Source organism: Carassius carassius, chromosome 24 (genome assembly GCF_963082965.1).
Source record: "Carassius carassius chromosome 24, fCarCar2.1, whole genome shotgun sequence".
Taxonomy (NCBI): domain Eukaryota; kingdom Metazoa; phylum Chordata; class Actinopteri; order Cypriniformes; family Cyprinidae; genus Carassius; species Carassius carassius.
The window spans coordinates 22,424,823-22,450,207 of record NC_081778.1 but is presented as its reverse complement, the minus strand read 5'-3'; the positions used below and the strand labels follow the sequence as shown (position 1 = coordinate 22,450,207).

Here is a 25,385-nt window from a genome sequence, read left to right as displayed (position 1 = left end):
ATTTTAAATTCTATACCTAATGTCAATATACCTTGGAACTGGGCATTTTAAATATGTCTGGCCATGATTTGTGTAACAAGGAGAAAAAGAAAAGGGCTAAGGGGACATCCTTGTCGTATTCCACGACCGACCTCAAATCTAGGAGTTGTGCCATGAGCAAGTTTAACTGAGCTGTTATATCCTCTGTATAGAGTTTGAATAGCCTTTAAAAACTGTTCTCCAAAACCAAAGCATTTGATCGTTTTTAACATAAATTGATGACTGTGTCAAATGCTTTATAAAAATCGACAAATAGGACAAAACTATCATACTATGTATTCATTATAATCAATCATATCCAAAATCAAACGTAGCCTATATTATTACCTATATTCCGGCCTGGCATAAAGCCTGATTGGTCTTCATCAATTATATCATCTAACCCTGATTTTAATCTTTTAGCAATAATTAGTGCAAATATTTTAGCATCACTATTCAATAAACTAATTGGTCTCCAACTTTCAATACTTAATTTATCTTTGTTTGGTTTGGGTATCAGTTTAATAAGTCCTTGTCGCACAGTTGGTGGGAGTTCCCCTTTCTTAATGGCTTCTATATAAACTTCAACTAAAAAAGGAGCTAACAATTGGTCAAAAACCTTGTAAAATTCACTTATTAGCCCATCATTCCCTGGTGATTTATTTTCTTTTAGAGGGGCAATACATTTTTGCACTTCTGATAAACAAATCTCTCTGTCACAAACCAATTTAAAGCCATCGTCAATGACATTAATATAATTTTGTTTACTTTTTAGGAAGAGATCCAAATTTTTTGCATTTTCGACATCAGTAGAGTACAATCTTTGATAGAAATCAGCAACGTATTTTGATATCTGGATCTTATCATCACAGACAATATCATTGATTTTCAATGTACTTATAGGGATGATACTTCAAAGTTTCTTTTTTCTAGATTAAAGAAATATTTCTTTAATCTTTCCCCTTTTTCAAGCCATTTCCTCCTAGATCTGACAAAAGCCCCTTTAGCTTTGTCTTCATACATCTTGTCCAATTTAAGTTGTAAAGAAGTTAGTTCTGTAAATTCACATCCAGTTAAATTAACTTTCTCTGATAACTTTATTATTCTAGTGATAACTCTGGATTCTTCCTCTCTCATGTCTTTGGCTATTTTCTTCCCTAGTTTTATAGCTAACGTACGAACTTCAAATTTCATCAGCTCCCAGCAGCTTCCAAAGTTGTTATCAAGACTAGCTTTTCTCCAATATTTTCCAATTATCACGGCGGCATCATCCTTAAATTGTTTATCTTGTAATAGCATTTGGTTTAATTTCCAATAATCTCTGTTTGGTTTGTAACTAAGTATTATTAAATCTATCTTTATATAAATGGCTTGGTGATCTGTGAGAAAATTAGGTTCTATATGAACTGAAACCATCTTGTCATCGATCTCCGAAGAAATCAACCAGAAATCTATATGGGACTTCTGTGACCTATCTTTATTACTCCAATTATATATGCTTTTGTTGGGATTTTTGTGTCTCCAGATATCAACAAGACTCATCCTTTGACATACATTATCCAACTCATCTGAAGAACTGTTTCTTGGAGGCCATCTATCCAGATTTACATCCATAACTGTATTACAATCACCTCCCCATATAATCTTGGCAGTAGGAAAAGTTGTAATCAGCTGGTTAATTTTATTTTCTATTGTTGTAAATAATAACTTGTTGTCTTTTTTGTTGTTACACGGATATATGTTTACAATAATGAATTGGGAATGATCTACATCAACAACCAGTATTACCCATCTCCCATTTGAATCTGCTAAATGTTTAATAATGTGCCCTTTAAAGTTTCCCTGTAAAATAGCGACCCCTGCTGACCGGTTACTCCCAAATGAAAACCACATATTTTTCACCCATTGACTGTCCCAAAAAGAAATATCCGATTTAGTAGCATGAGTCTCCTGTATAAAATAAAAATCAGCAACTTTGTTTTGAAAAAATTTAAATAAACATTTCCTTTTCAATTGGTCTCTAGCACCTCTGGCATTTACAGATAAAACAGATACAGACATAAAAACTCAGAACAAATTACGTTAACTGTATGAACCTCTTTGCAAAAACTGCAGAGATAACTGCTCTAATGTAATCATTAGCTGCCTCAATGCCCCTTATTACACATGGGGGGTTAGCTTAAGAAATGGTTGCACTTCAACAGAGCATACAGGATCTTTCCTTTTCAGGTGTCTTTAATTTCGTTTCCATTCACAAATGTTCTGATCCCCACGAAATAAGCCTTCTCTCCTCTCTTTCTTGCCGCTTCTACAGTTGGCCAGAGCCGGCCGCGAATGGCTCTGTCTTCAGCGGTAAGGTCTTCTTTGAAACGAAGCTTCTTGCTGCTCAGGAACTCACTCTTCTTAGATGCCCTCCAGATTAAGTCTCTCGCTGTTCTCGACATAACCCGGATGATCACTGGTATTGGTTGCTGATTGGAATTGCCATCTTTGCGTCTCCCAATTCTGTGGACAACGTCGATTGCCTCCATCACTGCTCCAACCTCACTAGCCGACAGCACCTCACGGCAGACCTCTTGCACACGAGACTTCAACTTGTCATCCTCTCTCTCTGGGATCCCGTGCAAACGTAGGTTCTGTCGTCGGCTGTATCGATCACTTTCATTTACTTTAGTTTCCATTTCACTGACTTTTCTCTGGAGTGTCTCGCATGAAGCTTTTAAGATGATATTCTGTTTTTTCAGATCTGCCACTTCTTTATGACAAAAGTCCAAAGACTTTTTCAGACCATCTATCTGGACTGTATTGTAGTGTACCGCCTTGTCTGTCTGATCCACCCGTTCGTTTATCTTGTCGATGACGGCTGAGATGATGGTATCCTGAAGTTCCAGAAGCCATGGCTGTTCTTCGTTGCCTCTTGCCTTTTTTATTTGAGGTTTTGTAGGCGTGTTAGGAGATGAGACACATTGTATATTGTGTATTTCTCGGGCAGTTCGTTTTTCCTTATTTGCCACCACTTCCATTGCGCTGTTATGCTAGCTGCAGAGTTAGCTTGAATAATAATACGCTATTTTTCCGAAAACCAGCAGAAAAAAAAACGAAATTCAATAACACTGCAGTCGAGCAACCAGTAAAAAAAAAAACTTTTATCAGCAAAATTAAATTCTAAATGTTAATTTGAGCAGAAATCTGACGCATACTTAACTTTTCAGGACCAAGACGAAACCTACTGTATTTTTTTTTACAAACTGTTCTTTGATGATTTGTGCACATATGATTTTTTCCCCTTCAGGAAGTGTGGTCCTAATTATATACAAATTAAGCATAAACATTTAAGAATATATGCAAATTACAAAACGTAAGTATTTCTAAATTAAAAGTGTGCCCAAATCAATGACAGCACATTAATACTCTTTCCTGTGTGTGTATGTTTTATTTTTTGTGAATGAGAACACCTTTGGCAAAACGCAAGAAAAGCATAATTTGTGTCCTAGATGTAGTCTGAGAAACTCGTAATCACAAGCAAGCCTGAAGATCAGTTTGTGTTTTTCATATTTCATTTAGTTATCATTAAATGACATTAGAAAAGACAGCTGATTGCAAGACGATATGAAGCATCTCTACAGACATGCTTGGAATGCATTTAACTGATTCAAATGTCCTGCCACTTTAGTTATCCTTTATTTCTTTGTTTTATAGCAGATTCTCTGAATCACAAACAACATGCTGATTGGAAGAGTGAAAGCAAAGATTAGCGAGTTTTAAATCTGAGCAAAACTGCATTGGCACCTCAGAACCGGAATGTAAGTAATTAAAGTTCATCCTACAATGTCCTCAGATTGCATGAGCTACACACCAAGAATGCGTAACATAACTGGACGGCAACAGTACAGCATAGCAGTTTGAATTTAGTTAATTAAGATCCCTGACATCCTCCAAGGTAAGTGCAATCACAGTGTCCCAGAGGTTAAATGGAACAGTACAGTCTTCGGAGTCGCAAACGCTTTCCCATGTGTAACTTCATAACATATCTGTGCCCAAAACCGGTGCATATCCCTTTCCACTGCATACATGCATGTGCACAAACACAAATACAAAACCACATTTCAATCCCTTTACTAATCTTCATACACAATACATGGGCTGTTTAGGTGACCAAATGTGTATGTTTCCACTAGGGGCTTGCATCAGACAGGCCTCCTCTACATAAGGCTTCAGAAGTGTACGCTCAAATTTTGTGCACCACAAATTTTCCCAGAAGTCTGCCACATTCACGTGTTGAGGAGTAAATCGGGTATGCATTTAAACTTGGCTACCATGTTAAGTGACCAGCAGAGTATAATACAGCATTCGTCCAAGTTGTCAGGCGGTTTGACCTGAAAGAGTGAGAGGTTCCTTTCTGTGCTTTTTTTTTTTTTTTCTCAGTGACTTGAACTTTGTTACTTGTTTTCTTGAGGAGCAGTTTGTTAATGCCTTTTAGTCACAAAAAAAAGTGTTCCACCTTCTTTTGTGCCTTTTCCCTTCCATTCATCTGTAGCTTTGCAAGCTTGCCCACATTACATTTCTGCCCCACCCACTGAGGCAAGTTTATTTTAGTGACTTTCAAACTCTTTTGCTTATAAAACATTTGGGAGCAGTAATGATGGTCGGCAAACAGAATGCGACCCATCCCGTAGTCTCTTTCTTTTGTTACCTTTCCTTTGTCTCCACACTTTTCATCATTGTCTTTATCACTATCTGTCTACACAGTGCTCCTGGGGGTTCCGTTTAAGGCAACGGTCTTCATGAGAGGGGTGCCAGCTGGCTGGGTGCTTGTCCTTGAGGTGGAAACGCCCACCTCAAACACCTCATGAATGGCTTTCCGGAAACAGTGGAAATTATAGTCTATTAATCCTGTGGCACAAATAGGAGAATTAAAAATAATCGAAAACCGCTAGCATGAAAGACACCGACATAACTATTGCTGTGGTGTACCTTTGCGCTCAAAGCTCTCTTCTCTCAAGATGCAGACCAGGGCGAGGAACTTGGTGACCTCTTTCAGGTAGAGCACTGTGGTGTTGTTGAGTCTGATGATGGCCATAGACTCCTTATCATATGCACTGCCAGTGCCATCCTCCTTTAATCTAGATAAATAAAACGAAATTAGTAGGTTTTACAAGTTAAAATAATTGGGGAATGTAAAGTTTTAAAGCACTCTCATGAGCAAAAGAAATTTGAGTCAATAGAAATGGATAGATGGACATAGATAGATTGTGTTTGTATGCATTGTGCATGTACCCCAAGCAGAAATATTATACAAGGCTCACCCGTAAATACAGGAGACGTCGATGACCACATCGATCATGTCGCAGCAGAGTTCATAGGACTGCATGTCCACCGGTGAACTGTCGGTGGCGATGTAAATCTTACTGACGACATCAAACAGGAAGGCCTTCTCAATCCCTGAATTCTATTAGCAGACACGCATACACAAACATGTTGCATAACGCCCTGCAGGGTTTGATATGGGAGCTCACAGCATAGAGAGGATAATAAAACATGCATGAGCATGACTGAATCAGAGATGGAAAATGAATAAGCCATTTCCACTGCAGCAACAGCAACAACACTATATATTCTTCATAATGATGATAAATGAGTGACCAAAGAGGGAATGGAACTTTATTAAGGTGCAAATATGATTAAGATAGCATGACCTATCTAGAAGCGTTAAGAGTCTTGAGGTAGAGACACATACCGATATAAAGATGTTGAGAAGATTCTCCAGCGTGGGGAGCTGAGGGAGGAGCTTCTGGACAACTTTACTGAAGGCCTCAAAGATGGAGTGATCATATATACTAGTCAAATAGAAACTGTAGAGGACAGAAAAAAGGCATTCGATTAGACAGGTATGTAAGATTCATTACAGCTTATATACCTAATTTTTATTTTACCAGTATTAGCACGGTGGTCCAAACTGCAGATAATGCTTTTCTTATTTTATTTATTTTTTTGTGCATTATGGCCACATTTACACAGTGAACCAATTAAGTTTTTTTTTTCTTCCATTATCTGGCACAGATCAAACCTTGTTGCACATGCATAAACAGTACAACTGTTCAAACCAAATTACAGGGTAGCTAAAGAAACGTTTCTCAGGACTGAACACTCACTCCTGACAACTGCAGTATCACATGGATATGTGTGAGTGCCGAACAGTTAAAAGCAATTCTTGATCAAAATGCTCGTCTTAGTAGGAAATTTATTTAAAATCAGTGTTATAGACTATAAATTTGGGACACAAACATTGCAGTGTAAACAGATCTGCTGCCAAATGAACAGAAAGTGAAACCAAAATCTGGCAGAACAGAAGGGGCATGAAGGCTCTGCAGTGTTTGACAGCAACCTTTAACATACTAAAAGATCCTCTAATATCGCACTGGTCTAATGTGCAAATATAATGAGCAACTTGTATGAAATGACAGTTGGTGCCAATTATGAAAGGTGACAAAACTGCAGTGTGAGTAATTCTAATATTCATATTAATTTAAGGATTATATTACTATGGTTAATTCTGAATAAATGAGGCAGCAGCACACATGAGTCTGTCCTACTTTTAAAAAATAATTTGTATTACCAGGGTTGTGTTAGCTATAAAAACCACAGAGATATCTGAAACTGCCACTGCCTGTGGGTACTGACCACTCAAGACTCCTGGAACCGCACACTCATATTGCTGTACTGAACAGAGCTGAAGGAAAACAAGCTTCTGGATTTCCTAATATCCCTTCAGCATGTAAATAATGCATTTTAAGTGTTAATTCCTAGAAAGATGCCAAAATCCAAATACACATATTGGTTAACAAAAACTATAATAACCTAAAAGGCAAAAAAAAAAAAAAAACCTTTTGGACAACTAAAAAGTTTAAAAATGTTTCACTCTTTTATGTAACAAAATTTTTTTTTATTTATTTGAGGTGATCAGAGACACCATAGCCGGACTGATACAGATAAATAATTCAAATGTAAATGCAAATATTTTCAGATAATGCACCATTGAGCACACACTCCTAGATCTGAGAATTGAGAGCTGCATATTCATCTCCATATTTGGTAAAAAAGTACCAGGAGATTCTAAAGCATTAGTGAAGAAAGCAGGAAAAAAAAATACCTTGTAATCGGATTCAGCCAAAAGTGGCACTCTTTAAAATCTGACCAAATTAATTTAGCCAATTCCTATAAATCGCTGAGATTTAACACTGAGCTCATGAAAAACACTAATATCAATTTCCTTACAGAACCACTTTTCGACATCAATCCATTACACCCATTATCAAGTCAACAGAGTGGCTCTGATTTAACAGTTTCTCTGCTTTTAGTGATGTAAAAGACAAACCGAGAAACAAATATCAATCACACTAATTTCCCTCATATTCACAAATTAATTAGTTATACTGAATAATTTTATCATTAAGAACATCACATTAAAAAAATAATAATTATGATTTGATTTAAAAAAAATAAGAAAATCACTACACATCAGTTATATCTTCTCAAATTGGGTCAAGGAGTATTTCAATCAATAAGCAGCATTCAAAATAAAAATGCAAATGTTTAATACCTGAGATGTAGTTTCTCTAAACTGGCATCTGCCAGGTCATCGTTAGCCCTCTGGTGTATATCCCGCTGGGTCTCAATCTTATGGTCATCAGACAGGCCGTCTACTTTATGGATGAAGACTTCAAAGTTGATCTCTGGGTTGACCCTGTAGGCGCGTGATACTGTTAGGTGGAGTCGACCAAGGGCCTCCACATAGTCATCCTGTGATACAGAGGAAGAATGCAACGTACAATGTCGAGGTTGGCCAGGTTTAGAGAAAATACTGTACTTGAGGTTACCAAACAAATTTTAAATTGCAATTTAACACATTTAGAAAACAGAACTATACACAAATGATTCAAGAATATTTCTTAAAATAGCAGAACTTTAAGAGCTCTTCTTGATCGTTTTTTTTTGGGGGGGGGTGTGTGTGTGTGTGTGTGTGTGTGTGTGTGTGTGTGTGTGTGTGTGACATCACACACCGCTGTAGTTGAGACTTCAATTGGTAAAAGGGTTTACAAATCTGCAATCTAATCGACCATACTTTAAAATAACCTTCAGCTAGAAGGAAGACTGAAGGGCTGAGGGAAAACAGCACGGACTTCCTTGTATCAGCAGAAACAAAGTCAATCTTGTACCTATTTTTACTTTAGGCCAATGTGATCCAATGAGCTAAGCCTTAATGACAAACAACATTCAATTAAATAAAAGCAGAATGTCTAAACTCAATGCCAAGATTTACAACCATTAAAGAGATCACCCACAAATGAAGATATTAGAAGAATGTGGTTAAACAAACAGTTTCTGGTCCCCACTGAATTCTATAGTATTTTTTTTCCATACTATGAAAGTAAAAAAATATATATTTTTTTTTTAATGACAATTTCATTGATTAATTAGCCTAGTAACAATGACTTTCTTTTTGAAATATCATATAAACACACATAGATACTTATAAACCCAGTTGTATCTGCTTAAAACTTTACAAAGCTGGTCAGTATTTATAATTATAACGTTTCACAAAAGAATCCAGCCGTCTCGAATTACTGACAGAACTACATCACAATGTCGTTTAGGTGTGCACAGTAATTAGTGTCACAGCTTTGAATTTCTTGTTTCACCTGTGCATCGATGACAAATATCAAGGCCCCAGTTCCTCTGAAAATCATCTCGTAGTCAAAGGTTGGATCGAAAAAGTCCACTTGTCCAGGGAAGTCCCAGATCTGGAAGTTGACAAAGGAGCTGCTGGAGATGTCATCTTTATAGATCTTGTTGGTGCTCTCCAGAAACAGGGTCTCATTGGGGGACATCTTATGAAACACCACCTAATAAGTCAAAGACATTTGATACATTAAAAGCATTCTCAAAGTGCCCTGTTTCACCTCCAGTGGGAGAATAATAAAGTCAGACAGTTGTGAAATCAAAGTAAAAGCCAAGTCACATGCTTCATGGACTCTGAGGAGCTTACTGGTGGCAAGACTGAAGTCTCAGAGGCTTCAAATTTTACATTCTTTAATCGTATAGGCATGCCTATCATAGGCATTTTAAAGTTGCACTCGGTAAGTTTTTTATTATTTATCTGGCAATAACTGTCCCAATAGTAACATAAGGTTATGGACTTCGTGACACCATGGGTGTGAAATTATGGATGAAAGAAGACAAAAAAAATTATACAATGATATACAAGTTTTAAAAGGGTTTTCTGTTGTTTCAGTGATAAAAGTGAAATCACAAATGAAGGTGCTTACTTCATCTGTTGCCAGATAGACATTGTCACATTGCCAGAAAAATAACAATAATAACACATTTCTCACACTTTTTTTTTCCTCCATGCATGCTTATAAGAACTCTCCTTGCAGCAGTTGTGGGTTTCACGGTACAGAAGTTATGACTGTCATGTGTTCGTGTTCAGTGCTTGATGATGCAGCATTTATCTTCAGCTGGTGGCATGGAAACTGTGGGGAGTCATGACTACAGAGACCGACAGAAACTGCTTGTTTATATGGTGTTTGTTGTTATACTTTTGGTACTTTTATAGTAATGTTTTCATTATGAAATTTAAGAAATCACGTGTCACATCAATGCCGGGTGAGTTATCACACTATTAGCATGGCACGCACATAATGCTACATGTATCCTTCTTAGCAAAATTAATGAGTGTGATGTATTTTGGTCTGTATGGCATCCAACTCCATAAACCCACTGCTGCTTAAGATATAGGTTGGTTATCAGTGCTCTCAGTGGTGCTCTTGTCCGTGTCCAGTGACAGCTAGGCGGCCCGGAGCGGCTCTGACCCGGTTCTAACGCGCTCCGATAAGAAGCCAGTAGGGGAACGACCATATGTAAACGACAACCTAGACGGACTAAATATCATCTCTTCCTCCTACCTTCTGGATAGAGGACTTTCCGCTTCTCCTCAATCCCATCAGCAGGATCCTCGGTTTGCTGTCGGAGGGAGTGGGATTATCCTCAATGTCTCCTTCTTCTTCTTCTTCTCCATATCCGAAATCTTTGGGAAACGAGTCCGCCACCCCGAAGCTGTCCGCCAGCGGTGGCTCGTACTGGATCGACATGTTAACCCCCTCCCCTACCACTTTAAAATATAACCTGGCCGATTTTTATTAATCCAATCACGACGAAATTAATGCTCGGTGAACAAACGTAAAACCTCGTTAGCGTATAAATAGGTGAGAGCAAAACTTATTATGGATTCTCCTTTAAATCTTCAGCCTCTTGTGTTTCCCTTCTGAATGAAACGCCCACTTAAAATCGACACTCGTGTGTAATTGGGTGGCGGCCCGGTAACTCGTACGCTGATTGGATAAGTAAAGTGTCATTCTACTAAACTATTAAAATGTGGGTGTGATCTTTGCAAGTCATGTGCCTGATGGTCACCTGATTTTTTTCCGACCTGTCTCCTGAAACGGTATTTCTTATCTTGAAATGCTGATTAAGATTTGTTGGTAAATGTTATATGTTGTTTATGAACGTTCTTTCTATAAATGTTAGTTAAATCCCATTTTCCAAGCTCAGTATGCCCTTTAAAAAAGAAGGAAAAAAGCAAATAAAAGTAGTAAATAAATGAATAAATAAGTATCTAGTGGGGAAACTTCTGTTATGTTTTACTTATGTTAAAATTGTTGACCAAATAGAAATCTGCAAACAATAACATATTTGTTTGTTGAACTATATTTATTATTTTAATCATTGGTTAATATACAATTTTAACATTATATATGCCGATATGTTAGTTCTTTCTTTCAGATGGGTAAACTGCAATTAACATCTCTTGTAATTTGTTATGCTCAATTCATATCTATTTACCATGTAAATATGTTCATATGACATCAAGACAGTAATTTAATTTGGACAACTATTTTTAGACTTCAAAAGCTTTAAACAGTCTGTTGTTTAATGTAATAATGAAAGTTATCCCACACATAATTAACATGTGTACCAGTTAAACAACAGGCTGATTAAAGGTAAGGTCTTCAGACAATAACAACATTGACTGACCAATGTGTCCTATGGCTAAAGCCAGTGTTGTCATTGTTCAGTTTTACTACTGTATATGCACAGCTGTGCTGAAACAGTTTCACCTTAGTTTAGTTTTTAGCAACAGAGGTCAATTAAATTGATAAAATATACATTTAAAAGTACATTTAATCAACGTAATGTTGGAAAGACAATATTTTTGTGGTTAGGACACCACCAAATAAAGTATAAAGGACTGGATCATAATTAAGTCTTCTTGAAATAAAAAAGCTTTCCATTCAAAAGTTGAGTAGGAATGTAGAGCTGTCTTACGAAACACGTTCATCTGAACAACTGTTTGGAAGACAGATGGATTGTGTTTTGTTTGTTTTGTTATGTTTTTTTTTCTAAAACAGCAAGAAAGTATAACTGATCTAGTTCCTAAAACTAAAACTAGAGCAGCATTTAATTGCTAATACATCAAGTCATAGTATAAAGTATATTTTGTGTGATGACTCAAAATACATGTCTATAGGCCCACTGCTCCGGATGTGTGTTCACGGTGTGTGTGTGTGTGTGTGTGTGTGTGTGTGTGTGTGTTCACTGCTGTGTGTGTGCACTTTGGATGGGTTAAATGCAGAGCATGAATTCTGAGTATGGGTCACCATACTTGGCTGTATGTCACGTCACTTTCACTTCACTTTTTCACTTTCACTTTATTCCAGAAGATGGTGCTGTTAGCACTTAAAATAGTCTGGTTTTGAGCTATATTATAGTCACCGGACTGTTGTTAAAATAACTTTCAAATGGCTGTTTGTCTCCTTTTAATGTGAGGTAACACTTAGCATTTATGATCATTCTCTTTACAGTTAAGTGTAAGACAAGAACAAGAATAGTTTCTAAAAGAAACTTTCTTTAGTGACAGTGTGACATGAAGCAATGACAAAAAATGTTAAGCTGACAATAACAGCAATAGACAACATAGATAAAGTACAAAACCATATTAAATACAAGAAATATTAAAATTTGAATTTGGTATGTTTATGACACTTACATACAATTTGCATAATAATTTGGAACCCAGTGTATTTAAATTTATCTGTTAATATGACATATGCACATAAAACAAAAAGAATTTCACAGCAGTAATTTTTAAAGATTTTTACAGCTGTTCTATTCCAGCACGATGTTTTAATTTTATTTATTATTATTTATTTATTTATTTTACAATTACATCATTTTGACTTCTGATGCAGGAAGTACCGAAAAAGAGAACAAGGTGTCCAGGTGAGAACAAGGTATACATCAACAAATGTACAATCTCTCTAGTGTAGTCATACTTCTATTGTTAATTAATTACTGTCAGTGTGTACTGCTAATTTGATATGTATGTAAAAAGAGAGCATAAACAATCCGTTAAGGAGTGCCACAACTTTATAGCAATGAATATAAAACATTAGTCGGAGATTGAAGTCATTTTACAGTCACTCTGGTCATTTTCCATCACCATACAACTGGTCAAATGACATGGATACCATCAATAGTGAATGTATGCATTTTTCTCATATCTGTAAGTCTGTAGGAGCTGCTCGTCTGCTACTGGAACTGCTGGCCAATGAGGCGCGATGGCTTGGTGATGCTCGTGGACTATGCTGTGACTCAGAGCTGGATTCCTCTATTGAATCAGGAGAGGTAGGCCTGCTCATTTTGGGATCAGACCTGGATGAAGTGCGTGCCCGCACAGCGGCGTAAGGACAGCGGGCCTTAGCTCCTTCCAGGGAATCCGTGTCTGAGCCATTCCCTTCTACAACCGTTGAGCAGTTCCACGGTGCACTAACCTTCCATGGCTTCTTTCCCATGCCGGATGATGTGTGAGAAGATTCCCTGGTGTGGCTCAATGAGTCTGAAGTCTTTGACTCCTGGCCTTTCTTGAGCAGAGACAGAAGGTGGACAGAATCTTCCCCTTCGTCTTGCTTCGGTGGTGTGACGGAGTTGCAAGGTGGTGAACAGGTATCACTGCTGGTGTTGTTGGAATTGCTGTTGTGCTCAGTGTGACTATTTTGCGAGAACTTTGGTGCATCAGAACCATCTTTGGCTGGTAAATCACCCTGAACAGGCAAGAAAGCAGAGGATGGGATAATCAAAGGAGGGTAGGCGGTTCCATCAGGTGGTCTCTCGAGAAGAAGGTTGTATCCACTAGTTGCAGATGCAATGGTGGCCTTGCGGCCAGTGGAGGTGCCGATGCATGTCTGATGCACCACAGAATCTTTCTTCAGTTTGTTGGGATAGTAGCTGTCATCGAGATCATCCCTCAGCTCTGGGTAGTAGTTCAAGATGACCTTTTTAAACTTCTTGTAGCCCAGGTGCATGATCTCCAGGATGTTGAGAAACAATGAGATGGCAGCTATGCATTGCATGAACGCCATAAAGACGCTTTTTTCAGTGGGTCGAGATACAAAGCAATCCACCGCATTTGGGCAGGGCTCCCGCTCACATTTGTAGAGCGGATTTAGCTGAAACCCATACAGAACATATTGTCCGGTCATGAAACCCACCTCTACGGCCGAGCGGGTGACTATGTGAGCCACATAGGTGCGCAGAAGAGACCCCCTCAATGGAGCTTTGTTCAGTTTCCCCTGGTCAATCTGCCGAAACTCACGCTCTATTTTGCGTCTTACCTCTGTCATCTCTACATCCACGGACTCGAGTTCACGTCTCAGTGCCAATTTTTTGCGCTGCCGTTCTTTTTCAAGGGCACGGAGTCGGAAGAGAGCATGGCCCATGTACACCAGCGAGGGCGAAGAAACAAAGATGACCTGCAGCACCCAGTATCGGATGAGGGAAATGGGGAATGCCTTGTCATAGCACACATTGCGGCAACCAGGCTGCTCAGTGTTGCAGATAAAGTCAGCCTGTTCATCATTCCACACATCCTCCGCTGCCACCCCAAGCACCAGCATGCGGAAGATGAAGAGGATGGTCAGCCAGATCTTCCCCACCATGGTGGAGTGCATATGCACCTCTTCCAAAACCCCACCAAGAAAGTTCCAGTCTCCCATTTTTGTGTCTGTTAAGAGAGGGATTAAGGAGCAAGAATCATGAAAATGGATTGTGGGGCTCTGCCAACACTTTTGGTTGGAGTGTGTCCTAAAGTAGCTTTGAGACTTGACTACACTAGCTATATCCAAACACCAAGAAATTGTTTTCTACTCAAATGGAAAGACTCTGGCGGAATCTGCTAACAACATACTTCAATATGGAAAAATTGCATCTGTGAAATGCTGTATTATTTGTAAGAACTGAAACATTCAGTTTAAGTTAACAACTAAATTTGGTCCCCCATTTTTTTTATACTTAGAGACTTGATTTCTCATTGAATTTCTACATACCATCAAACCCTAAAATATTTTTACAATTATTTTTTTATTTCATAATACCAGTAGACAACAGTGTGTCACCACATGCAATCTAATTTAACGTCCCCTCTATATATTTTGGGTTTGTTAGTTGTCTTTAAATTGTATCTGAAAACCTCCAGAAAGAAAATAATTTAAAAATGCAAAAAAAAAAAAAAAAAAAAAAGATTTGCATTTTAATATTAACATGCATTGAGAAAAAAAATGTAAGTACCAGATTATAAAAATTTTTACAGCATATGTCTTTCATACTGTCACTTTTATTTTAAACTCACATGAACATCTTATAGCAACCCAATATATTTATATAGATGCATAAAGCATTGGAGACTTATTTCAAAACTAGTAAGAAATAACATAAGAAATATCATTTGAATGCGAGACTGAAACTACTAATGCAACAACACAAAGTTTCCATCACACGTATAAAAATAGTCAGGTATATGGAAAAATTCAGTCATAAACGAGAAATCAACCCAACAAAGAGTAATGATAGATCAAAATGAGTTTTTCAATGAAAGATTTTTTTTTAATGTTTACAAAAGGTACTAGGTTTATGGTATAATTTGGGTATAATTATTCTTTTTTTATTATTATTATTATACTTACATTTGCAGTTGTGTTAAAAGTAAACAGAAACACCAACGTAGGCCTACCTTAAAGAAACAAGGAGGAAGTTAAGTAAATCTTCATAGTAACTCAAAAGCTACTCCAACGCCTACACTTTAAGTACAAAAAGCTAGACTCTTGCCATACTGGTCATCGTTAAAGGTCTCGACTAAACGCAAAACAAGCAGGTCTATTTGTCCCAACTTATAGTCATGCAGGAGAAATCAATACGCTAACAGAATCAGATGCCATTTCCCTTACAGCAGTATGTGCAGACGGTCGGAGCTTGAAATCCCCGCGGGTCATACAAGCGCCACCAGGCCGACAAAATATTTAAAAATCGTTGGTGACCTGCACATTTGATGCAGCATATCACCTGAACTTTTGTGACCCTTTCTTTTCTCTCTATAGGCACAAAAAAAGTAGTTTTCCGCCTACGCACGGGTCTGTTGGCAAGCGCACAGCTTCTGTATGTCATTATGTTCATGCTCGTATGTACCCGCTCTTTCGCACTAGACGTTCTTGCATGTTTGATGCTAGTTATCGCCCGTTACCCGTTTTATGCTGAGTTGTAAAAATAGCTCAACTGTAAGCGTAAGGCTGAGGTAAACTCACGCGCGCTTCTCTACTTGTGGAGCGATTTACAGAGAAATATAGATGCAACACATATGACTTGTTTTATTGGTGAAATTTTAAATAAAACCGCAAAAGCTGAGAATTATTGTACTTTTTTCCATTCATTTGTTCAGATATAAGCGCAACGCTTTCTAATGGCATTTGGGCACATTGGCACTACTTTTTGTAGTCAATAGTTCGGGAGGTAATCAATCGGTCATGTCCGATTTCATACTCTGCTAGGTCCAGCCCAATGTCTCAGTTAGCCGTGGTGATATTTTATTCCATTTAAAATAAATCAATGGTGCAATCCCCTTACGCTTACTAACTGCTGTTGGTTGATACATCCTGAGACATCTATTTAGGGGCATGTCAGGCAAGCCCTATTTAACGTAACGAGTGATCCTCTTTATTACACAATCTGATTCAGACTAGTCATGATTTTAATGAATAACTACATTAAAGCTTTGTATTTTAAAAAGAGAAGCATGTTGCCTTTAAATTTGTTTTATGCTCCCTGATGTGCTCCCAGATTAAAATGACTGTGAATAGTCATATATAGAATAGTGAATATATATGTATATGTATTTCTGCTCCTAACAATAGATTGGAACAAAGTACCTAGTGGGGGCAGCTGGGGAATGTGGTGGCGGCCAATCACATTTCAGTGTTACTCAGGGTCAAAGAACTAAACTTCTGATGAACATTTAGTTGCAAACACAGCACCCAGACAGTGTCAATTAAGTTCTAAATATAACCCAGAATTAGATTAATACATATTAGGGGTGGGAGCCTCATGCATTGATTTGATTAACAACCCAAATTCTGGATTGTACTGGAATGTTTTGTTAGTCAGAAATTTACCCAGTTGATGTGATTGGTCAGTAAAGTGGAAAATCAGCCTTAAAGCAAAAGCTCCTCTTTTCATCCTTAAATGCCCTTTGAGAACTTACAGGTCACACCAGGTAAACAATAGTTCAGTAAATTTCAGAAACATCCACTGAATACTGATGGCACAGAGATATTGAGTTTATTATGCAGCAAGGGTGAGGACTAGCATTAGTATACAGTAGGATCACTTCACAAAATAATGCTTGAACGATCAGTGAACTATTTTATACCATGTGGCTGGAGTTTGTTAGTCATTTTAACTATTTTTTCCCTGCAGAAAACACACCATTTAAATATGAAGGACCTCAGTGAAAACTAAACTGCCATCAAAATAGCTCATTTGTAATGAAAACAGTTCAAATTTATTTTTGTTAACTGAAAATACATGGAATGTTGTTTAGACTGGCAAGAACACTGTATCCATATTGGGCAGCAATCAATGCTCTGTTTTGGAGAACTACTATCAGCTAATTAGAACAGAGGAACAGAGGACAGGATGCTTTCCGTTGTAAACTCACTTCACCTTGGTTCAGCATAGCACAACATTTATTTCACAACCAAATTCATTAACCAGTTCATAAAATAACTATATGTAAAACACATAAATACTACTAAATGAAATAGACCAATATGGTTTTAAAATGTTGTACAATATCTTTAAAGATGACACGATTCTTCAAATTGCCACCACATTTCCAGCCTTAAACCCATTTCTGAATCTTAATGATGTGATAATCAATTATAAATGCATTATTATAGATGCATATCATTAGCATTGAAATGACATTTCCTTTTTATTAAAGGTCAATAACTTGCAATGCAATACCACATTTAACTACATTTGTGACCTCAGGTGGAGTTCTGTCCACATGCTGATCAGTGCTGCCCTCTACTTGTATTATTATGACATCTCAAATATTCTAAATCTAGAAAATGTGAAATACATTTAGAGTTTTTGTAAATAATAATAATAACAACTACATGCCAAGTTTATCTTTTTAACAACAAAGCTCATTTTTGGCTTCATACAAATCAAACTCAAATTGAGCTGTTTAGTCATGACAGCAATTTGTAAACAAGCTTGAAAAAGGCTCACAAATTTTGTAAATATAAAATAAATGGTCCTACCAAAAAAAAAAAAAAAAAAAAAAAAAAAAAAAAAAAAAAAAAAAAAAATATATATATATATATATATATATATATATATATATATAATATAAATGACATTTGTTTCCTTTACATATAGTGTATTAGCATTCAACCTTAAAAATCTTTAAAGACCAACAGGATATTCTGGCATATTGACCTGAGATCTTAAAAAGCCATGATTGTCCTTGTGAATTGATGCATAACTTTAACACACACATCCTCCTCATGCAGGCACTGGGGACAAGAAGATGTTGAAACCTACAGCAAAACAGAAGGCAGCGATGTATGCCAAAATGCACATCCAGAAGCGTGGATCCTTCAGGAGCTCTTTATTGAAGTTGGTGAAAAACACATAACCAATGGTCATGCCTGCTACCCCACCGGCAATATGAGCCACAAAAGAGACCTAACAAAAAAAGCCACATATGAACAACCATTCTAGTAAATTACCAAGACTATTATCTTATTCCACGGTATTGTAACTAGGTATTTAGGTATAAATACATTTTCAAAATGGTTTATGGCTCTACTATTTTCTCACCTTCATGTCAGCCTCGTGGGTAATGAATCTTCTGTAAATAGCAAATCCAACATCTGTTCCAACTGGAAAAAAAATAATAAAATTTTATTTTCCAGTACACAGTGCTTAATTTTTCCGAATATTAATAGTAGATATTAAAAAAGATGTCAGATGTCATGTATGGAAAGTGGAAATAGGCGCACCAATCAGAACAATTACCAGGATGCGAAACACTCCCAGAAGTGGCATCATCTCCCTGAAATTCTAGAAGAAAAAGACAACTTTTTACATTTGGAACTTGAGTATATTATCCGAATTGCATTTTTTTATGATATCCCATTAAATTAAAAAAATTACTCACCACCACAGCATTCATGAAGTAACCTCCTATGAGGGCATAAACACCACCTGAAGCACCCACAAGAGCACTGTAAGGATCGAAGATGGAGCTCGCGAGAGAGCCTGAAAGAGGATTGATACACAAACAGACATTCCATGAGAATTAGAAGAGGGGCAAGAGCTAAAGACTGAATTGAATGAAGCCAAACAGAAATTATAATCAACTCTTAAATGGTAGTATGAGTGTGTATATACATACAAATATATATATTTTTTTTATGACAGTGAAGTATAGATTTGGATAAATGACAACACAAAAAGGCCAGTGATTGATAATATTGTTTAGTGTCATTTCATTAATGTCAAAATGAAAGGTCAAACAGAGTGCACTGCAGTGAGATATACCATATCCTATGCAGTTAACTGTAGTTGTATATGCTATAATGGGGGATTATAAATGCAATAACCCACCTGCCAGGACTCCAGCCATATAGACCATGCCAACTTCAAAGCCCTTATGCACCAGCTCCAGAGGAATTCCCAGAAAAAGCTGCATGATCAGGTTTCCCATTATATGCTCCACACTAAACCAAGAGAGATATATTTAATAAGAGAGATATATTTAAAAGTTACCAACGGGGTACTAACATGGATGTCAGATCCAGTAATAAATTGATTTGTCTTTCAAGAGTGGAACATTAGTTTAATTATGTCAATGAAAAGTTATTATTTTATCAGTTCTTTCAAAAGTAGGGTCAATAAAATGTAAAAATAAAGGGGCTAAATATAAAGTTTTTTTGTTTATTGAGCACTATCATGTAGACAACCATAATTGTCTCAAAATTAGTCATTTTAAAAATACAGTTGAAGAAAGGAAGCAGAATGCCCTTACCCGGCATGTACAAACATGTAGGAGAGAAACCGCCAAGCCTCACCACGGTTTTCAGGTTTATAGGTAAGAGGACTATTCCAGATCCCTGTTCCCAGGGTTATCCACTGCTTTTGAGGCTTCCATACTGCATAGTAGATAAACACTCCTAACTGTAAAAGATTGAAAATTTGTGACTTCATTGTTTCATCTGCCAAAAAACAGTGTCCAAAACCAGTGCCAATGTCTCAAAAGTCAATGATTTCTACTGTAGCATCAATGTTTCAGGTAAGAATGGGAAAAATATTGGCTTTGCAGAATTTACACATATTTAGGTACATCATGTTGGTACAAAATAAATAAAATTAACAATGTTTAAATTATAACTTCTTAATCACTTAATGTAAAAAAGTACTCTTTCTAATGGCAGGTTTCATAAGTTTCTTAATTTTCAAGACACTTATTGTCAGTGACTAGAGGTCTATTTTGAGCAATGTCCATGGAAACAAGGATGAATCTGGCCTTTTAACCTCTGTGGCTAAGACTCGCCAAACAGAAATGGAAAAGTGGAACGCTAAGCTCAAGAGAATCTCAGTTTTTATAGTGAGGCACGAATGACCTACAACTAACCCCACCCCTAAACCTAACCGACACAGGGGTTTAGAAAAATCGTATAATCGTTTGTTTGAACTCAGAGGAAGCCACATTAAAAAAGTTAACATCTCAAGTCATTTGTGGATTAATGCATATTGGAGATGCGAACCGTTTAAAACGATTCAGTTCGATTTGGTGAACTGGTTCAAAAAGATCCGGTTACATCAGATGATTCATTCGCGAACCGGATATGACAAACTGCTTTGTTTTGAACTGTCTTACAACAGACACGGAAGAGAAGACAATGCTGAATAAAGTAGTAGTTTTTGCTAGTTTTGGACCAAAATGTATTTTGATGCTTCAAAAAATTCTAACTGACCCTCTGATGTCACATGGACTACTTTGAAGATGTTTTTCTTACCTTTCTGGACATGGACAGTATACCATTCACACAGCTTCAATGGAGGGACTGAGAGCTCTCGGACTAAATCTAAAATATCTTAAACTGTGTTCTGAAGATAAACGGAGGTCTTACGGGTTTGGAACAACAGGGTGAGTTATTAATGACATAATTTTGCAAATTGGGCGAACTAACCCTTTAACTGCGTTTGTAGAAGGCACTGCAGCCAGACCGATATACACAACACAGACCGGAAGTTAACTTAGGTCCAGGCGCGTGCGCCCGATGAAACTGTCTATATGGATAGATCATTGGAGCTAACATTCTATGGTAGAATGTCATTCTATATAGATAGAGCTGACTGACTCTTGCCGTATCCGGTCAGCAAAACAGTAAATTTCAGCGCTGTCTTTTGTTCCTCTTTTAGATAAAAACCCAAGTCTAAATCGTTCATTGTCATTCTATATAGATCTTTCAGATTTAGGTCTGGATTTCCATGCTACTATGATGTTGCCAATGCGTCAAAAAATATTTATCAAACGACAGTGCCCCCACCCGCCCCCCGCCCCCCGCCGATGATCCAATGCCCCACCAGTAGATCTGCTCTGACGCCGACTCTGCTTGTCCGTCAGACCAGACGACTCCAGAGGCTGACATGTTAGGCTATGTAATCATGTGGATTTTTAAAACTCAAATATAGTTGATAAGAAAGTGGGTATATTAAAGAGATAGTACAGGTTTAGCCTAACATCCATATACATCTCCACAGTGTTCCCCCTTGTTGTGTTCCTGTCTCCCGCTCCCTCAAAATGTCAATCATTTCTGATGGGTTTCTTAATAAGGTATCTGGAGGAGGAAAGTAATTATTATTTAATTAATAATTGTTTTTTATGTATTATTGTTTTGCACTGGAAAGAAAGTTAATTACAGTATAACGGATGTATAATTATATAAAGACATTTGCACTACACATCCTTAAAAGGTTGTCTAATTAAATTACAAATATAATTTTTGCACTGGAAAGAACATTCTAGAAGTCTAATTCAATTGAATAAGTTTGCACAAGGCTACAGAAAACTTGTGTGGTTATTTTTCTTCAAATGCAGTCTAAGCCAATGAGTTTTGAATGTTATAGGCTATGTTGTATTTAAGTGAAAATTAAAACGTATTATAAACAAAAAAATCCATGGTTCATTGTTGGCAAAATGATCATGATAGCCTATATATTTCACATCTATGTGGTTCAGTCTTCTATATTGATTAGGGCTACTTTGCTATTCTATAAATATATAGGCCTAATAAGTTGTATTATAATATGCTATAATGTATTAAATGTATTTATCTAAATGTATCAATTAGTTTCCACAATATTCACCAGAAGTCATCATTTCATGGGTTATTTTTAAAAAAAATTCTTCCATGGGGGCATGTCACTGGGAGAGAATTAATTTAGTAAATGCTCGTTTTGAGACCATGGTGAACTTGAGACAGTTTTGCACAGGGCACTTGACTTGAGTTCAGACCCTGAGGTCTTAAAGTGTCAGAAGCTGCTAATAAAGCTGCTGTAGCCATTTGTGTCAATGTTAATCAAACATCAGAAAGAAAGTAATTTACTGCCCTTGACTGAATCACTTGTATAAAATAAGAATGAATGTTGAATTTATAGTGAAAACTATGTATTGTATATTTGATTACTTTTTACAATATAATATTATTCAGTGCTTTAAGTTTTTCAAGTAGCTATTTTCTTAATTGTATATTGTAAAGGAATTGGCAACTTTTGTTCTGAATGATTCTAGATTATATTTATGTAAAACAACTTCAGCAGTGTTTTAGAAAAATGCGGGTTTTTTTTCTCTCTCTATAGTTGGTGACCTAAAGTGGTGTGGGGGGGGGGGGGGGGCAGTGAGCTCTTAATGCAGCCCTGAGCGTTGGTGGTGACAGTGGAAACAGCTAAAGTAATCAAATACCCAAAAAGATCATATTCCACTGGTGCAAAGGTTTATGTTTTGCAGCAAACATTTTATCGTACCTCCGCTAAACTGACGAGGATGATGAAGATTGGTGGCGGACAGCAGTTCGCGCGCTCCAAATACGTCTCCCGTAACTCCTCGGGAAGCATCCACCTAGAAACATTCTTATGAATATTCTCTACCCTTCGACTTCTTCTCTTGGGATTTCCTCGATTACCACCTTCCTCGCCCATCTGCACGGGAAAAGTGTCCTGTTCTTCGATGTCATAATCGCCCATTTCTTAAAAATGCAAATCAAAAAAGGTCTCTATGCATTCATACACAAGAATCAACTGAGAAATTGCAGTTTTTTTCATTGACATGAAAGTTATTCATATTCTTGGCAATTAGCAAAATAAAATCAAAATCATAAGAATACTAAAATATAGTCCAAATAAGCATTTATATTTCAGCTTCACATTAATTCTGTTTTCCCCTCTCTCTCTGTTAACTTATGCTATTCCTGTATAAACAAACTCATCCTATATGGAATCATTTACAGGCTATGTGCTCTTAATTTTAGAAACAATTTTATGAAAAATAATCCTCATGGGACTATAAATTAATATCAAGAGACTTACGTTTTAGACACCATATTGGCTGTTTTTGCTATATCTCGCCAACAAAAATCATTACAAACAGCCACAGCACAGTTTTGCATCTCTGAGCAACATGACAGTGTTTCGTTCCTGAATGAATCAACCATTTAAATGATTCGGTTTGAATGCCACTTTATATGCAACTTCTGCAAAGATTAATTTTGTTGATACTGATTTCATTTGTTTAGTAACAGCCTACATGTATTTTTATTATAACTGACTGATTAAATGTAAGAATAAAATATGATGCAAATTTTTGGTCAATATCGCACACCCCTAACGTTAGTTTACTGACACAAAATGATTTGCAACGGTCGCTTTATCATGTCCAGTGTAGACAGGCTAAAGCTGGTGGGGTGTTTCAGGGATTGTTGTTTTTTTTGGCTAGTAGAAGTAGAAGTTATGAATGGCCGGTTACTTAATTTTGTAACCAAACTGGCTGGTAAGAGAAACAGTTTCAATCCCTGGTTCTATTGGGCACATGCTTTCTATAAATATTTAGAAGTTGTTATTAAATGGAGCAAAATGTGGTGCCAAATTTTAGTTTTTATGCCAGAAACTATTTTGAATATGTATAATTTGAGAACAACACTCCAGTCAACTTACCCCTTTCTTCTGATTCACCACCTCAAACGAGTACAGATTTCTCTGAGAGCGCACACAGATCACTGCTCATTAGCCTAATGACGTTGGTTTTGAAATAATAAAAACGAAATAAAGACAATATTTAAAACTAAATAATTAAATATATATGTATGTACAATAACCATAAGATAGTTGTGAGACCACCACGGACTAAATGACTCTCTCCCTTGAAGATAGTTATACTCACCAGCTTCTCCGGTTACAGCCTTTCTTCCTCCAGTTTCTATGTGAAGCGTCTGCTGGATCGTTTTGTGTTTACTTTTGTTGAACGAAAAAAGCAACCTATGACCCGCCCATTTTTGGTTGACCCTACCTGCGCTTCCCCAAACCGCCACACCTTAAGTCATGTGACGCAATCAGCATTCATCCATTTTAAGCACTTAGTCTACACGAAACTTCGATTAAAATATTATGTTCTAACCACAACAAACCATGAATAAAATACTGTACTAACTACGGTATTTGAAAAGATAAGGTTCAGCAAAGGGTAATGAAACCCCAGACTACTTTTTCTGAGATTAGAGTTAGAGTTATTTGTGTTGCATATCATAAAATACAATGTTGGCATTCGATAGTTCTAACTTGCCTATTTTCATCTTCCATGTTAAAAATCTGCATCGTGTTGATGACGTCACACTTTTTGACGTGGTGAGACAGCAACGCCGCGGCCTCATACTCTGAAGACCACGCCCACCGGGGTTGGGAGTCCAACGCTTTCCATTTACTTGGAAGCTGCCTCCTGGTCATTTCTGACTTACAACAAAAAGCAGAGCAATGCTTAAAAGCTGCTATGTGACGAGGTAAACAGTAAACAAGCTAAACAAAAAAAAAACAAGCATTTAGGACACAAAAATAGAGCGTGTCATATTACTCGGAGAACTGCGCCAGAGACTTTGACTGCGCCCACTGGAAGGAAACGTAATCCGCGACAAGACCATTCAGTATTTGTAACCACGAAAAATGATTATTTCACCACCCTATGTGAATCTAAGAGGAAGAAATATATTAAGAAACTATTTTATTGGTCTATGTCAGTGCCCCTTTTCCTGACCTTCCTTTTGTTATAGAAAGGATCCAATTGAATGGCCCATCGTGAAATACCCTGACATCTACAACTATTTGTGTCCTAAACGCTCGTTTTTTTTTTAGTTGTTGAGAGGGGGGTCGACAGCTTATAAAAATTTAGTTCTGGGTGTTTTAGCTTACTGTACACCTTGTCACATAGCAGCTTTTCCTTTTTTTTTTTGTAATGAGAAATTACCTGTTTTTTATACAGTCTATGGAAATTACAAATGTATTATGTAAGTAATAAGTTTCCCGCAATAGAAAGTCAATGGAGAGCGTAGGATAGTCCAGAATACAAGATGTTATTAAACGGAGCAAAATAGTGCCATTTTTTTATGTATGCTAATACACACACACACACACACACACACCAGTAAAATAACCGGGGATCACCACTGACTAAAATACACTCTCCATGGACGATATACTAGCTTCCACCAGATTTTCCGGTTCCAGTTTTCCTTCCTTCAGTTTCTACGTGAAGCATCTGCGGGATCGTTTTGTGTTTAGTTTTGTTGAACGAAAAAACACACACCTTAAGTCACGTGACGAAATCAGCATTCATCCATTTTAAGCACTTAGACCACAAACCA

The 25,385-nt window shown here is 37.0% G+C and overlaps 4 protein-coding genes across 4 annotated transcripts in view; 1 reads left to right on the top strand and 3 right to left on the bottom strand.

Moving 5' to 3' along the window:
* The window catches only part of LOC132103207 (protein dopey-1-like), a 430,292-nt gene that overhangs the window by 340,767 nt on the left and 64,140 nt on the right, over positions 1-25,385 (top strand). The gene's annotated exons all lie outside the window — the stretch shown is intronic.
* On the bottom strand, positions 4,119-10,346 carry LOC132103205 (ras-related GTP-binding protein C-like). The gene is made up of 7 exons (XM_059508108.1): positions 9,984-10,346; positions 8,718-8,921; positions 7,619-7,818; positions 5,756-5,870; positions 5,325-5,467; positions 4,993-5,141; positions 4,119-4,911 (listed from the first exon to the last, which is right to left on the bottom strand). Exons 1-7 carry the CDS (start codon positions 10,167-10,169, stop codon positions 4,760-4,762), a joined length of 1,149 nt encoding a protein of 382 aa, XP_059364091.1. The 5' UTR covers positions 10,170-10,346; the 3' UTR covers positions 4,119-4,759.
* On the bottom strand, positions 12,260-15,638 carry LOC132103204 (gap junction alpha-9 protein-like). The gene is made up of 2 exons (XM_059508107.1): positions 15,143-15,638; positions 12,260-14,137 (listed from the first exon to the last, which is right to left on the bottom strand). Exon 2 carries the CDS (start codon positions 14,127-14,129, stop codon positions 12,633-12,635), a length of 1,497 nt encoding a protein of 498 aa, XP_059364090.1. The 5' UTR covers positions 14,130-14,137; positions 15,143-15,638; the 3' UTR covers positions 12,260-12,632.
* On the bottom strand, positions 17,816-23,212 carry LOC132103678 (rhomboid-related protein 2-like). Its single transcript, XM_059508776.1, has 8 exons — positions 22,504-23,212; positions 19,502-19,650; positions 19,081-19,193; positions 18,632-18,732; positions 18,474-18,534; positions 18,292-18,353; positions 17,963-18,156; positions 17,816-17,914 (listed from the first exon to the last, which is right to left on the bottom strand). Exons 1-7 carry the CDS (start codon positions 22,720-22,722, stop codon positions 17,974-17,976), a joined length of 888 nt encoding a protein of 295 aa, XP_059364759.1. The 5' UTR covers positions 22,723-23,212; the 3' UTR covers positions 17,816-17,914; positions 17,963-17,973.

What these genes read in the sequence shown, in the direction of transcription:
- LOC132103204 (XM_059508107.1), bottom strand. Translation starts at nt 14,129, where the DNA reads ATGGGAGACTGGAACTTTCTTGGTGGGGTTTTGGAAGAGGTGCATATG.
- LOC132103205 (XM_059508108.1), bottom strand. Translation starts at nt 10,169, where the DNA reads ATGTCGATCCAGTACGAGCCACCGCTGGCGGACAGCTTCGGGGTGGCG. An exon ending in GAAAGTCCTCTATCCAGAAG is followed by an intron (nt 8,922 to 9,983) that starts GTAGGAGGAAGA and finishes TTGACTTATTAG; the next exon opens with GTGGTGTTTCATAAGATGTC. An exon ending in AGAGAGCTTTGAGCGCAAAG is followed by an intron (nt 4,912 to 4,992) that starts GTACACCACAGC and finishes TTTGTGCCACAG; the next exon opens with GATTAATAGACTATAATTTC.
- LOC132103678 (XM_059508776.1), bottom strand. Translation starts at nt 22,722, where the DNA reads ATGGGCGATTATGACATCGAAGAACAGGACACTTTTCCCGTGCAGATG. An exon ending in TCCTCGTCAGTTTAGCGGAG is followed by an intron (nt 19,651 to 22,503) that starts GTACGATAAAAT and finishes AATCTTTTACAG; the next exon opens with TTAGGAGTGTTTATCTACTA. An exon ending in CCCACGAGGCTGACATGAAG is followed by an intron (nt 18,157 to 18,291) that starts GTGAGAAAATAG and finishes TTTTTTTGTTAG; the next exon opens with GTCTCTTTTGTGGCTCATAT.